Genomic DNA, 14807 nt, shown 5'->3' with positions numbered 1-14807 from the left:
ATCAGGATATGCAGAACACACTTGAGAAGTTTGTCCTGAAAGGTACATCATGGCAAGCAAAACAAGGCTCTTAATATATCCTGACTATGAAACATGCAAATATTACAGAGAGAGAGAGCGAGAGTAAACTATTGATACCTACGTTATTATTTTAATATTTCAAGCATAGGAAGACATCATGATTACCAATGACCAGTGTTTCTTTTTCAGTTACATAGACGTGATCATCTCCTTTTCAGACTGTGTAATAGAAGAAGGCATTAAAGTCCTGTTCCTGTGCATCTGAAATTGCAGCATTACTCATGGCTGACAAGTCCATAAGTAGATATACAGGTCATCTCAGGAGCAATGACAAGTCTTGGTGTCACAACATGCCACAATGCACTAGGGAAATGTATTTTCTGTGACAAAAATTCTATTTCAGCAGTGATGGATGGCAGTCCAAATATAGCCATCTGCATCCAAGACAGCTGCCCAGACTGCCTTCCTGCCTGGTGAAAGGCACTCCGGGGAGACACATCATTTCATTCCAAAATCAGACATTTACATTAATGCAGAAGAGAAACGAGTTGGAAGGTGTTTCTCCCCAAAGCACATTAGGAGAGTCAGGCAACTCAGGCAGTGTAAGTGCTGTAGATCAGGGGAAGACATGTACTTTCCGAAATCCAGCATTAGGTAAGATGTACCCCCTGATGTGCCTGCTAAAAACTCTACCATTTTCTATTCAGTCCCAGCCTTGCCGTGAGTTGCAGGATACTTGACCTTTGGGAAGGGGAGAGGAGGTGGGAGAGAGGAGGGAAGAGGAGAAGGAGGGAGGGAAAGGTTTATTTGTTCCACATGTCTCTGTAGGAGAGGTGGTTTGTGGTCTTGGCTGCTCCCAGGGTGTCTCAAAGGTGAGCTGTGGCTGGGTTTGTCTCTGGGCTCCTGAGGGTGGGTGCTGCCTGCAAAGAGCTCCCTGAGGCTCACACTGTGGCATGCAGGGCAGTGCTGGCACCACTAACCACCAAGGTAAGGAAGTCAAAACGAAACTTTTCTGCATTAGGAATTTAGGAGCAAATCTAATTTCCCTGCTGCCCTTCCTTTTCTCATTTTCATCATCTTGAGTGTCACAGATCCTTGATTTCCTGCTGGTCAGGATGGTTCTTGAGCCTGGGGGAGGTTATTGAGGAAACTCAACCAACTCTTTTGGAGCCCTCTTCTCTTCAGAACAGAATTCCACATGTGATAATTCACATTTCACTTGTGATTTAACCCAGGTTGAGTCCTTACTGGTGATGACTGCAACTCCCTAGCACAACCCAGTACACACTCACAACAGGAAACTGTTTCCAAGTTCTATCAGATAAAATCTCTTTCTAATGAGAGAAACTGAGGGATTTGAAGAGAAAGGTAATGAAATCCAAAGAGACAGTAGTGTAGCCAAGTCCGAATTTAGCATTTCCAAAGTGGATCTAGGATCATCTTTATCAGACTGACTTGGATTTGCACTGGACTTCAGTTTTGATCTCTCTTCTGGCAATGCAATATGTAATGAATGTAAAATAACTATGAAATAAAACTCCTTCCTCCTTATATTTCAGACAGTTGCAACATTAAAAGGTTGTCTTAACCAAAGCCTCACATCTGTTCATTAAAATTATGAGTATATTTTTTTTCAAAACTTTATTTTTAGCACCTATTAAGATAAAACCATAAGGAAAGTGAGAAAAATGCAATCTAAAACTCAGATGGCCTTATGTGTATTATCTTTGATTCTATACTTTGATTTTGAAGTATGAATTTTCTTGACAAAATGCTGTATTTATTTATATTTTACGTAACCCCAAATATCATAGCACATACAAAAAACCCCCAAAACCAAACATTTAAGATTTTCCCATGTAGGAACTATCTTATGGTGATTTGTAATATGGTATTGGAGTTGTTACATATGGCATATGCTACACTTAAATGTAGGTGTACTCATAATTAGTGAACAGAGAATCTGTCTCCAGACATGTGACATCTGGACATAAGCATATCAAGTTCAGGTTCATGAAAATTTTAGGGGAATGGGACATAGCCATAGGTTTGGATTAAACCTTAAATGTTCAGTGCTGAAATAATAACCCTTATTTTCAGAAGATATTTGAGGAAAAAAATGCTTTGACAGAGTGGAGCTTCATCTACCTAAATTGGAACCAACTCAGAGTAAGAGGCCTTTGATGTGCAGAAAACCTCCTTTCATACCATTGACTTAATTCAAGGATAATTCAAATTTATCTGTTTAGCACAATAAAAAGATAATAGACAGTAGGGACCAAACCAATGGAAAACAATAAAACATACCTGAAAATGAAGACTAATTACTATAAAAATATCTGTGGTCATTTTAGTATAGGAAGGTGACTATTGTGGACCAAGACAGTACAATCTGTAGGAAAAAATAAAATTCTGTATTGTGCCAATGGGTATCTTCTAACCCCAGTGGTTTTTCCTTCAGGTTCATGTCAAATGACCTGAATTCAGGGGGTCTTTGTCTGGCTTTCCCACAAGAAACTGAAATCCAAGTTGGCTATAAATACCTCAGTGTGTACAAGACTCTGCCATCGTTCCAGATCCTGAGCATCCGATTGGGAGTCGTTATCCAATGGGCATCAGCTTTCTTGGAGTTCCGGAAAAACGTGTCTGGGATCCAGATCTTGCCAACCATGTTGCTGTTTAATCTGAGCACCTTGATGGTGCTGTTGAACTTCAGACGTCTGTCATACCACGTTTGGGCGAAAAATATATCAATTGTATATTCCTGTTGTGTTAACCAGAAACACTGATGAAAACGGAGCACTCAGCATTTCACAGCTCCTGATATGCTCTCCTTAATTCCACAGGAAAACCTCAGCTACAGAAGGTGATCCTAGACCTGATAAAACCATTTCTTGGTGAACTTTTGAGGCATGATTTACCAAAGATTATTGTTTGAAACAATTTATCTTGTTATTTTTCCCACTGAGACGTAACAATAAGGTGCCATTGAGTGCTACACACACCTTTCTAACTCTGGGTCCCACATCTCAATCCATGCCTGCTCAGGCCAGAGAACAACTTGTTTCCTTGGATCTGGGTGGGACAGGGAATATTTGAGCTGATTTACTGCCTGTACCCCTTGGCTGATATCAGCATGCTGAAGTCTCTTTGAGGATCTAAGATTTCTGCTTTTTCTCTCTTGGGGGCGGGAGTGGTTGTGTCAGTGGGGACTGGCTTTCCTTATTTTGGAGCAATCTGGAAGCTCACTTTTACAGGAGTTAAACTGCCACAAAGCACATGAAAGCAGAGCACAAAACCATGAGGATATGTTAAAAACTATTATTATTACATTTTTTTCAGCATAGAGCTCAGTTTTCACATCTCATAGAGATTTATACCTCATATAATACTCACATCCATAATTACAATGAGGTTTTAAAAATAATACAGGTTCAGCACATTAGAACTAATGGAAGCTTTGTAATGTCAAAATGATGGAGACTTTGTAACAAGGAAAACTGGCAATCATTTGCTTACCATATTGATGGCATTCACAGGCCCAATGCTATTTACATACATGTCAGTGTGAATTATTGTTGGTTTAACTGGAAGAGAAACACAAGAATCAGTAAAATGAATGAAGGTCAAAATCAACTACGTGCAAGTCAAACACAATCATAAAATAGCTCTCCTGTGTGGCTATGGTTGCCTGACATTAAAGTGTGCATATACAATAAATAAGAATTTGCAGCAGTACCTTCAGTTTGAAATCAGTTGTAGATGCTTTGAGACAAATTCTCATACCACTTATGTTATCAGAACAAATCCCCTTATGCTGTAAGAACAAATACTGAAAGCAGTGTAGTTGTTGTTAGCTCAGAGTGACTCATATCTCTCTGAGAGGATGTATATTTTGTGTCAGGTCACAGCAACACATCTGACAAAACACTATCAACGAGAGCAAACTTATTTTTCTTACTATGTTTTGCACCACTTGTTTTACATTATAATGCCAAATGCAACTTGACTGCTGTTGCCTGCAGAGGTGGCTATAGGCAAATAACAATTTCAGGACCTCAAGGCAAAACTAATACTCAAGACTGTCAAATAGAAATGAAGAACAGCTGTTAGATTAATTTATTTTGAAAATACCGTAGCTTTAGTGTTCTTATACACCTTGCCTAAAACATGATGTTTTTTCCCAATTGGTTTTAAGAATGCTTACCTCCTTTCTGTTTCTGAAGTCTTGGATTGGGAGAATAAGATAAATTCCTCTGCTAATTTACACTGTATACATACATTGAAGGTTAAAGACTCATGTTATCCCTTGCCTGACTGCAGTTACTGTTGTGCCCCTTTATCTGTGCCCTGTCACCCATTGTCCTGTCAGTCACCTCCTGCCCTGCAGTGCAGGGACAGCCCAAGCTGCACAGTCAGTGCAGACCTGCTGCTGCTGTGGCTCTGTATCCATCAAGGATTGGGCTTTTGGACCTTCCTTTCCAATACACTATTTGTGATTCTCCAACACCCTCACTTAGATATAAAAACAAGACAAAAACTTGCTTTTTCATTCTCCAGAAGTTAAATTCCAAACTTCCTATGCAGGTAGATAGTTACAAGCAGCCTGATTTCAGCAATTCACAACAGTCTTATTAGATGTTCTAGGATAGATTCTGCAGTCTTAATTTATGTCAGCTTCCAAATTTACGATTACTTTTCATGCCTCTAATGTTTTACTGCATTGTATTTTATTCTCATAACTACTTTGAATGGATTCTGCTTCCTGTGTGCAGTAATATGACATGAAAATTCTTTCTCTTCACTGCTGAATCCAAAGTGGACTAGAAAGAAAACCAACATACCTCCTATGTCAGGTCTCAACTTGTTGTCATATCCTTCCAGCAAGCCATTTAAAATAAGAGTCACGTCACTCTCATGGACTTTGGGAGTCAAAACCCAAGTCTTATTTGAAGTGTAATCTTCATAATCATCATCTCCCTTTTGAGTGGAACTATTAAATAAAAATGGAGAAATAGCCTTGAAAAATACAAATTGGTAACTTTTTTGGGAGACAAAACACACCCATTTCAGATTTTAATAATACTGTGCAAAACATTGCCAAATTGCCTGCTTTCTAAAAGAAGACTCCCAGTAAAGGTGCCAGGTAACAGCTGAGGTTACAATTCACTTCAGCAGCATTTCCTTGGAGTACAGTCAATACCCTGTTCTGGCTATGGGAAGGAACATCAGTGCTTATCACGTTTGCTGTGCCTATTTTTTCTCTCACTGCCTCAGGTGGGACCTGTTATGAAACAAATCTAATTGCCACTCAGCTTATGCAACTCTCCACCAAAATATCACTTATTATGTGCACAGTGTTGTTGCATTACATCTCTTGGAGGGAATGATTTGATGCATCACATTACTGACAAGACTGATAATTAGATTCATTCAAACAAAGTGTCACACAGCTTATTGTGATTTTGGAAAGTTCAGCACAAATTTTTGGCAAGGGTTTTCATTTTCACTTTTGCTGCCCAGAACCCAGAGAGGATAAAAAGTCTGCTGTTTTTATCTGCTACTAAGCAGTACAGCAGCAGATATAATTCAACCTGCTTAGCACAGTTTTAGGAATCAGAAGTGTGTAGACTACTCTCAATGGATGTTTTGTTTTCTCAAAATCTGTGCCTCCAGTTCTAGAGAATATAGAAACTACTTTAGAATATGACACAATCAGTTATTTTCCTTTCAGAACCACAATGGTAATCAGCTGAACAGTGCTAGGCAACTGGATTTTTGCATATTATACCAGTGTCCTTTTTTCCTGTCCTGCTTTTGTGACAAACTTTGAACACTGCTGGATATGAAAAATCCCAACAATTCTCCAAATTTCTTAGGCCAGTGGATGGAGTTTGGATACAAATGGGTCAAAAGCAGAAAACTGAGTTACTTTCCTATTTCACCCAGAATCTGTACAGGAGTGGGAAAGAGCTGAGAGCTAACAATTAATTAGTTTAAATCTAATTAAGAACTTACATTGGCAGCACCATTGGCCACTGGCAGCACCAACGTTTGCTCCCTCTCAGGGAGGGCCAGGAACAAGCCTTGCTAGTTTACATAACAGCACTGTTTATTTAATGACGAGTCAGGTTAAATTCATGCCTGATGTGCATGAAGAACTGCCTTACTCTATAGGCCTTACATTAGTCATGGTGGTCATACGGTCGCTGTGAGGGAAAGAATCATTGCAGGTTCCTGCTGTGGGGACAGAGATGCTGTGCAGGTGGGACACAGGAGCATGTGCAGGGTTGCATGTCTGCAGGAGAATGCAGTGTCTCTGGCAGTCTGAGAGTATGTTCTGTCTTGGTGACACTTCTTAGGTAAAGCTGCCTTGATTGAAACAGAGCTTGTTTCCACAACTGAGTCCTGGATTCTCTTGCCCTGCTCATACTTCTGTCTGCCCCTGGTATTGTTCAAAGCCCCAGGTTATGCCCAGGACTGTGCCACTGTGCTTACCATGAAAATTGGGCCTGTTCTCTCTTTTACTACTGAATGTTCATCACAATACCCAACCTTCAATTTTTGCAAATCATGTCATGTGAAGATTAATCTTCTCCCAAGTAATTTCTTACATCAAAGATGTCACCTCAGAATAAAGCTTTGCTTAGAGAGGAAAAGAGGAGATCCAGTCACTTAACAGAAAATGATGCTGAGAAACTTGGCCTAAGAAATCATGGAGAGGTATCTTGTTCTACTCCCTTCAGCTGGAGTTGTGGTGCTGATGCCACCACAGTTGTGGGTGGAGCTGTGTTGAAGAGCCTGCAAGCCTCCATTCACAGAGGTTCCAGCAAAACTTGTTCCACACCTGGCCAGAAGGGAGAAGGGAGTATAAGCGTATTTTGGCCCTTTGATGTAACCATGGAGTGAGGGAGCATGAGGAATTTCACAGGAAGAAAGAAAATAGTTTTGACTTCCACTTGGTGGTTTAGCTAGGGTGGATTTGAGGTAGGTCACCTGTAGAAAGTAGTTTATTTCCTGAGCAACTGCTTCTGCTAGAGCTATCAATTCATGAACTTTTCAAATCTTGTAAACTATTTAAAACCTTGTCATGAAGATTACTGCTTAAAAACAAAGCGAAGCTGACTTTTGAGGTACTGAAAGGACAAGACAATAATTATTAAAATGATACTACTCATAAGCTGAAACACTAAGATTACACAAGGACTGAGCATACAAGTCTCAAAATGGGCCTTCAAGACCCAGAAATCATGGGAGGAGCACAGATGACTTCTCAGTCATCTTCACTGAGCATGAAGGACCTGGATTGCCAGCAATCACTCATTTCTGAAAACTGAGCCTGCCCTGAGATTTAAAGGCTGCCTGGACTCCTGTGAACATTTACTGTCTTTTCCACTGAAGAGATGATACGTGGTGACACAGACCTATGTATCATGCTGTGGATTTTACAAGCTTGCTTCTAGTCATTCAGCAATTCAAAGTATCCCACTGGTACTTTTCAAACATTTTGAGTAAAACGGTCAAACTGTTAAACCTTTTCACAGACTTCTAAAATATTATATGGCAATGGTGGTTTTGTATTAGTCTCTACAAAACTGTCAGTCATAGCAGACTGGTTTATCCTGTAGTGGTACACCTTCCCCAAGATGTGCACTCACATCACTGACTGCACCTAACCCATCATAAATGTTAGTTCTTGGTAGTTAATGTTGAAGTGTCTATTTGCCCTAATTTCAGATTCAACGGAATGTGGCTACAGCCAATGTTTATACACAAATGTTGAAAACAAAAACTTTAGCTTGGTAAAAGTTTCATTTCCTTCCTGTAAGTTCACAAAAACACTTTTTAAAAAAACCCTTTGGAGTGCATTTATCGAGAGTTCTAACAATAAAACTTCTGGTTTGCAGTATTTACTGTGTTCACTGTACTGAAAAATTGGAGTGGAATTTTTGCACTACACAACTGATTGGTTTCAAGTCGTGAGTGACCATGGAGATTATTGTCCCTTTTAAAATATTTCTAATAGCAACAAAATGGGTTTACGGCCAGTGGTCACAAAAGCTCCCAGAAAGAGAGACCAGTGACAGCAGACCTGGCAAAGAACCAGGAGCTGAAGTGTAGCACCCAGTCTGGAATGTGTTCCTTCAGCAGAAAGGTGAGGCACATCGTTCAATAAGCTGATGAAGAATTTCCATCTTCAGATCTATCGGAACAGACTGATGTGATTAAACACAGTGTAAAACTTTGGGTGTGCAGAGGAATTACCTGCTCCCTGCAAGGGAGGGAGAGCAAAGGGGAGAGGGTTGACACAAACTTGTTGAGTCAGTAAGGAAAAAGAGAGAACTATAGAAACAAACATACATCGTTCATTTTGAACAGCCTGAGCTTGAAGTGCAGCATTTATACTTAGGAGAACTCTGGAGGAGTCTTAAGATGTGTTCAGGTGATTCAGATAAGCCTCCCAAACTTATGATGATTATTTCAATTTTTTTGAGCTTTACTTTTGTATGAATATCTTTCCTTACATTTTATTTACTGGAGGTTTTATTATCTACTCCCATATATGCTTTCACTGTGGTTGTGGCTACTCACGTTAGTGGCAAGAGAAAGCACTAGAAACATAGAGAAAAGGAAGAAAAAGGTTCAGATATTCTTTTGCATCATAGGGTTAGCTTGAGTTGATCTTGTACTTCATTTGAAATTATCTGGCTCAATCTAACCATAAAAAGGTGTAGCCCTGGAATAATTCGGACCTCAGCAGGTTTTTTGTTTACCTTCCTCTTCTCTCCAGTTCTCTCCCCTCCTATCCCCTTCTTTTCTCCTTTTACTCACAAGTAAGATTAGGAAAACATTAAAAAAATCAGCTCAAAAACCCCAATCCTGTTGCTCAATTAGATTTTAGAAAATAAAAAATAGGATCTTGTTCTGTACTACTCTATGAGGCACTCATGTTTGTGGCTTTTCAGAATTCTTACACAATGTTTGTCTGTATTTTGTCTGCAAAGTAATTTCACCCAGAAGGAAGTCACTTCTGGAATCAATCATTCGTTGTGTAGTCATCTTCTCATCACTATCTCTCAGTGTTTAAAAACAGACATGTGAGGTGCTAGAAATGTCAGCAGTTTTGCTTATTGAGTAATGCTCCTGAGCACTTTTTTTAGATTTGAAATTTTTTTGGTGTGTGTCTACTGATGTGAGCTATAAATTCAAGTTAAACTGAATATAAATCCTCATTAGAATTCAATCTGTCAGGGAATGTTTTCATTCTTCAGGTTCTCAGTACAGAGCAGAGCACTATAATGAGGTGGTCAGTGCTGAGCTGGGAGTCAGGAACACTGAATGCCACCCCCATTAAAGGACTGGTGTCCTACTTGCTGTGGTCAGCCAATGATACCATCTCTGCATGGAAGTGTAGACTATTTTCACAATATAAATAAGCACATAAATGTCCCTTATTATTTGTGTTTGATGAAGACTAGGTATGATGGTAAACCATCTCATTAGAGAGGAAGAAACAACCACTAACTCTGCCTTAGGAAATGACACTGCGTTGCACTGTCAGCAAGGTTAGAGCCCATACCTCTGGTAAAGCCAGTGGGTCAGGTAAGCCCTGAATGTTTAGAGAGCCAGCTAAAAAGAAATGTGAAACCAGTATGGGTTTATTCTGAGCATATTAAAAATTCTTACTTCTCTTAGATCATGGAAGTATCATTACTGGAATGTTTATTGGATAGAAAAGTGTCTTGAAGTAAGAGCTGAATGAACAGAAAATAGATGCCTGATACACATCTAATTACATCATCATGTAGCTAACTCATTCACAAAAAGGAGTGTAAGCAAATGGTGAAAATTAAATTGGTTTTTTGTTGTTTCTTTTTTAAACAATGGTGCTGTTTTAACTTCATTTGTAATGCATGGTAACCAAGAGTAACCCATGTGTTCCCACACAAACCACCTTCTATCATGCAAGACGCTGTTTGCACTCCCAGTCATAGAACAGACTGTGCAGGGGTGGCTGTGGAATTTAGTTCTGATGGCAGGGTAGATACAGCGTGATACATTAGGAATGTAAGTGGCAAACTACTGTCTCTATGTCAGCTGAGCAGGAAAACAAGCATGCCTGTAATTCCCCTATGGATTTCATTTATTTGGATGAAATGGTGGTATTGTTGGAAAATTCTGGTGGCCTTTCCTTAGGGGGGACAATCCTGGCTCCTGGGTAAGGGCTGCTGGCCCCTCTGCTGTCCAGTGCACCCCAGCAGGGTTATCAATGACATTGGCACCAAAACTACTACACCATGCCTGGTTAACCTGCAGGAAAGGAGGCTCCAGAGGCTCCTCACTGCTCTCCACAACAACCTCAAAGGAGGTTGTAGCCAGGAGGGGATCACCCTCTTCTCCCAGATGCCAAGGGACAACACAGGAGGAAATGGCCTCAGGCTGGACCAGAGGAGGTGTCCAGGCATTGGGCCAGACTGGCCAGGGAAGAGCTGCAGTGGCCATCCCTGGAAATGCTCAGGGTGTGTGGACGTGGTCCCTGGGGCATGGTTTGGTGGTGAATATAGCATAGCAGTGCTGAGTAATGACAGGGCTCCATGATCAGCCTTAGTGATTCCATGATCCTGTGCCTCTGCCCCTGTGCTGCATTCCCTCAGCCTCCTCGAGGCCTCTGCTGTTGGACCAGGCTTGTGTTTCTCCAAACTGAACAGCCACGTCAGGAACTCATTCTCCACAGAGCCATTGCTTGTTACTGCGGTCTGAGTAAAACTCTGGTTGTACCACACACAAAGTCAAACAGATCAGCCACAGGTGCCTGGTAAATGAGCTGAATTGCTGTGGCAGCTCCACCAAGTGCCACAGAGCTGTGGCAGGTCAAGAGCTCAGCCCCAGCCCAGCCTCTGTCCTGGCCCCGCAGTGCCCGTGCCCATGGCAGAGCTGCCCACTGCCAGCCACACTCCTCCTGCCAGGAGACAGGGCATGCAGAGCTGCCACACCTGCCTTGCCTATTTATGCCCCACTATGACAAATGTTTGCACGTTCCATTTCAAGAAAAAATGCCGGGGTACAGAAAATCTTGTAAAAAACATACTTTACATACCTGTCCTGTAGAAAGAAAATCTCACTATTAAGTATATTGAACATTTTATGCAAGAATTTCAAAATCTTTTTCTGAAAAATGGTCTGTTGTTTTAAAGGTGCTATCTAATGATTAATATGGTGGCTCTGTACTTTTATTTGAATGAGAATGAAGTATATATGGGTTCACTCAGTGTCTTATTTATCTTTCTGTCTTTCTATCAGTCTCCAGTAAGTAAAATGTAAAGCACACCCATGCAAACTCTACCTGGCTCTGAAATTTCTGGCATTTGAGTGGGTTCAGTACAATGATCCCTGCAAAGCCCACCTTCCCGTCCCTCCCGTTTGGAGTTGGCTGTTGAGGTTGGTCAAAACACCAGGGGAAACAGGAGGAATTTCTCTTCCACACATACAAACATGTATCTCGCAGGCTTTTCTTTTTCCTCCAGAAATATTTTGGCATACCTTTTGTGACTCTTGTCAGCATAAGACAATTTTATTTTATAAATTGTCATTCTGATTATGGTGACAGAATTTTGTCTTTGTAAAAGTAGACACTTCTAAGAGAAAGCTACTAGAAACTGGTTTGACAAGTAGATGTTGTTCTGGGCTAGAGAAAGCTCCTCTTAACTAGAAAAGAGGGCAAGAATCAGAACAATAACCAAATACAAGCAGAAGCTGAGGGTGGATTTGATTAATATGTGCAACTGGCTACAAGGGTCATACACAACAGTAGATGTAACCACAGACGTATTCCAAAAGCATTTTTTGAAACACTGCATTGGGAACCAAGTTTATACAGCACTATTAAGGGTTTATTTCTGAAATCCTTGGATAGAAGAAACCACATTAAGGTCTACAAGATCTAGACTCCTGTAACTACAATTTCAAAATATATTTAGCAATGAAATAACACAGAGTGCAGAAGATACTACAGATAATGCTACAAAGTCCAGAAGCACAAACAGTGCTGAAAAGGTTTTCTTCAGTCTGAAAGATTATATAAGAATATTTTTTCTCCCTGTCTTCACTGCAGCTCTGTACTGTGGACGTGCTGCAGAAAGTGTTTCAGATGAAAACCAGAATGTCCATCTATTCAGGCCACAATGTCCACTTTGCCAGCAGGTGTCCTTGGCTCCTCTCAGGAGCTCTGCAAGGACAGCCCATGGCAGGACACAACAAGCTTTGAAGGTGCTTGGATACTGAACAAATCAGGGGAGGCAGAGGTTCTCATCTGTGGAGTCTCCCTGAAGAGGAGTGAGCACTGATGCAGAAGGAATTCAGGACAGCCACACAAAGCATCGTGGCTGCTAAGAGGGAGCTCATTGGAAAAGTGCAGATGGTTTCAAACCTCATTTTCTGTGAGTACAGAGAAGGCACCGTGATGCTTCAGAGATTTTGTTGGTCCTTCGTAGATCTCAGGAACTTTTTAAAAACAAGAAGAGTCTTTCCATGACTCAATGCTGATGGGACCATCAGGTGAGGATGGAGACCTGAAAACTTGGAAAGAGTGCAAACGCCTAAAATTAATGGGACGTGAGCAGAAGCCAAGGAAGCATAAAGATGTTTTACTAATCAGAGCATATCTTCCACATAAATAAATCCATCTTCAGTTTCCTTTGCTACAGATCCAACAGCTTCTATGAGCTGCAGACTGATGCACAATAACTGGCAGAGTATTGATAAGAAGAAATTCCACTGGAAGCCACTAAAGCCAAATCTGTGCATGCATTCTGTCCTCCTGAGAGCCAGGGGAGTTTGGCAAACACACCTCAAGATAATTCGTTAAATAAAGAACAGGTGCTATTCTAAATGCTACAGTTTTCCAAGATAGATTGCCAAAGAAATAATTTAAAGAGAGGACATAACTGGAATAGACTTGCTGGCAAATGTTGCATTTTTAGTTTATATCCATCAGATTTTGCAGGATTATGCTTTCCGTACTGCCAGCTGCTCAGTATTCTGGTCCTGGTGCAGAAAACCATGTTGGTAAACACTGAAACACAAATGCAAGTGTTTTGCTGGGTAAAGGCTTGAATGTTAAGACCTTTCCCAGGTGAACCCCAGCTCAGCCACCTCAGCTGTTTCCCAGGTGGCACTGCAGACACAGCATCCCTGGGAAGGGAACACATGAGTTACTGCCATTTGGAATGGGGGAGGGCTACTGAAAAGAAGTACTGTTCATTATTGGACATAATTTGACTATTAAACTTCTGGACTTTCCCATTAAATCATTACTGTTTTATTGAGGAGCTCAGAACATTGCATATGCAGGTAATGATTGCAGATAAGAAGTGGTTCTCATTTTTTAGTCAGAATATATATTGCATTGAATTCAATGCTCTGTGTTTATCTACTATAGAGAGATTAAAAGAGAGAGTGGTTTGGGAATGGTAACAGAAGAATTGTTTTTACAGATATAGTATCTTTTCTATTCCTTTTTTTCTTTGCTTAACAATACTGTATAATTAAAGCTGCAAACAATATTCTCTCCTAGTACTTTCTGTAAACCTTCACATACTCAGAACTTTTCAAAATTACCATGTGAGCTGAAATTCTTGGTTTCAGGCCAAGGAATAATTTTATATCACAACTTAAAATAAAATCCAATGTTTGAAATCTGTAAGGCTAAAATTTTTCTTACTCCCTTTTAAAACCAAATCTGTGTATGAGTTGTTTTCGTGCATATGATCCCTGGATGACTGAGTAGTAAATTCTGGAACTCATTCTAGAAATAATCCTTATTAAGAAGTATGCCAGAGTGAAAGTGATTTGCTATTAAGTGGTTAATATTAAGTGGCTATAAAAGTGGTTAGATATTAATAGCAAGTAATTTGGAATTGCTTCATTTAATTTCTGACAAATGAACTCGCTCTGGAGGCATCAGTGGCATATTCTGGCATATTGGGTTTATCTGGGTGGAACCCAGATTTGTACCTGAGATTTACAACAGTTTGACACCAAGGAGGCAGTCATGGGTCTGTGTCACAACAACCAGTGGCAGAGGAACATTTTTCTGTGGTTCACTACAGCTTCTTAACATGGTGTTCAAAGCCTTGTTAGTAATGCTTGATGTGGAAGGTAAGGATTTGGCCCTGAAGATTTGTCGTGGCTTTAATCTCATGTGCTACATTACATTAGAGCTTTATTAAGGTTTTAAGTAATTTCAAGTCCATTCTTTAAGTCTTTAAAGAAGCTTAGTGAGGTTTTTTAGCATTTCCTGGAGAAAACAGGAAATAAAATAGAAAAGGTCATTGTTAATGTATTGTTGATTGTTCTTGCCTCAAAGAGCTTACAAATATCTGATGTTTATCCAATACAATATGGCCTGTGGCTTCTACTTAATTATTTGGGTTGATAAAAGAGTAGCAACATTTGTAATTGTATACTAAGGACCTCCAAGTATTTAACCCTGGTAACCTTCCCTTCTTTCAAATCCTTACATTCCCAGAAAATAATTTCTTTACTATGTTACAAAGCAAAATTGTAATGCCCAAACATATGCTTGGGGTGGCTGCCCTCAAAGGCTGCAGGAGCAGAAAGCAGCATTTAAGTTATGTAGAAGGAAGCCAGAGGGTGTCTGTTCAGTGTTCAGCTACTGAGAGTTCTTGGCAGTGTAGGGATCATCACAGGGTCACACAGCTCATCTCTCTCAAGCCACTGCCAGCTGCTCCCCTGTGTCCTTGTTCAGCTGTGGCACCTCTCTGGCC

At 40.4% G+C, this 14807-nt stretch overlaps 1 protein-coding gene across 2 annotated transcripts in view; it reads right to left on the bottom strand.

The window, feature by feature from the left end:
* Positions 1 to 14807, bottom strand: part of GABRG2 (gamma-aminobutyric acid type A receptor subunit gamma2) — a 47577-nt gene that overhangs the window by 23591 nt on the left and 9179 nt on the right. For both annotated transcript variants that reach the window (XM_071570648.1, XM_071570649.1), the window contains exons 2-4: positions 4866 to 5014; positions 3541 to 3608; positions 2565 to 2785 (exon numbers count right to left, since the gene is read on the bottom strand). In XM_071570648.1, the coding sequence (XP_071426749.1) occupies positions 2565 to 2785; positions 3541 to 3608; positions 4866 to 5014 (438 nt within the window). The remainder of the gene's footprint in view (positions 1 to 2564; positions 2786 to 3540; positions 3609 to 4865; positions 5015 to 14807) is intronic.

The sequence above is a fragment of the Pithys albifrons genome, chromosome 15 (genome assembly GCF_047495875.1).
Source record: "Pithys albifrons albifrons isolate INPA30051 chromosome 15, PitAlb_v1, whole genome shotgun sequence".
NCBI classification, from domain to species: Eukaryota; Metazoa; Chordata; class Aves; order Passeriformes; family Thamnophilidae; genus Pithys; species Pithys albifrons.
The sequence above is the reverse complement of the archived record's forward strand: the minus strand, read 5'-3'. Positions and strand labels throughout refer to the sequence as shown.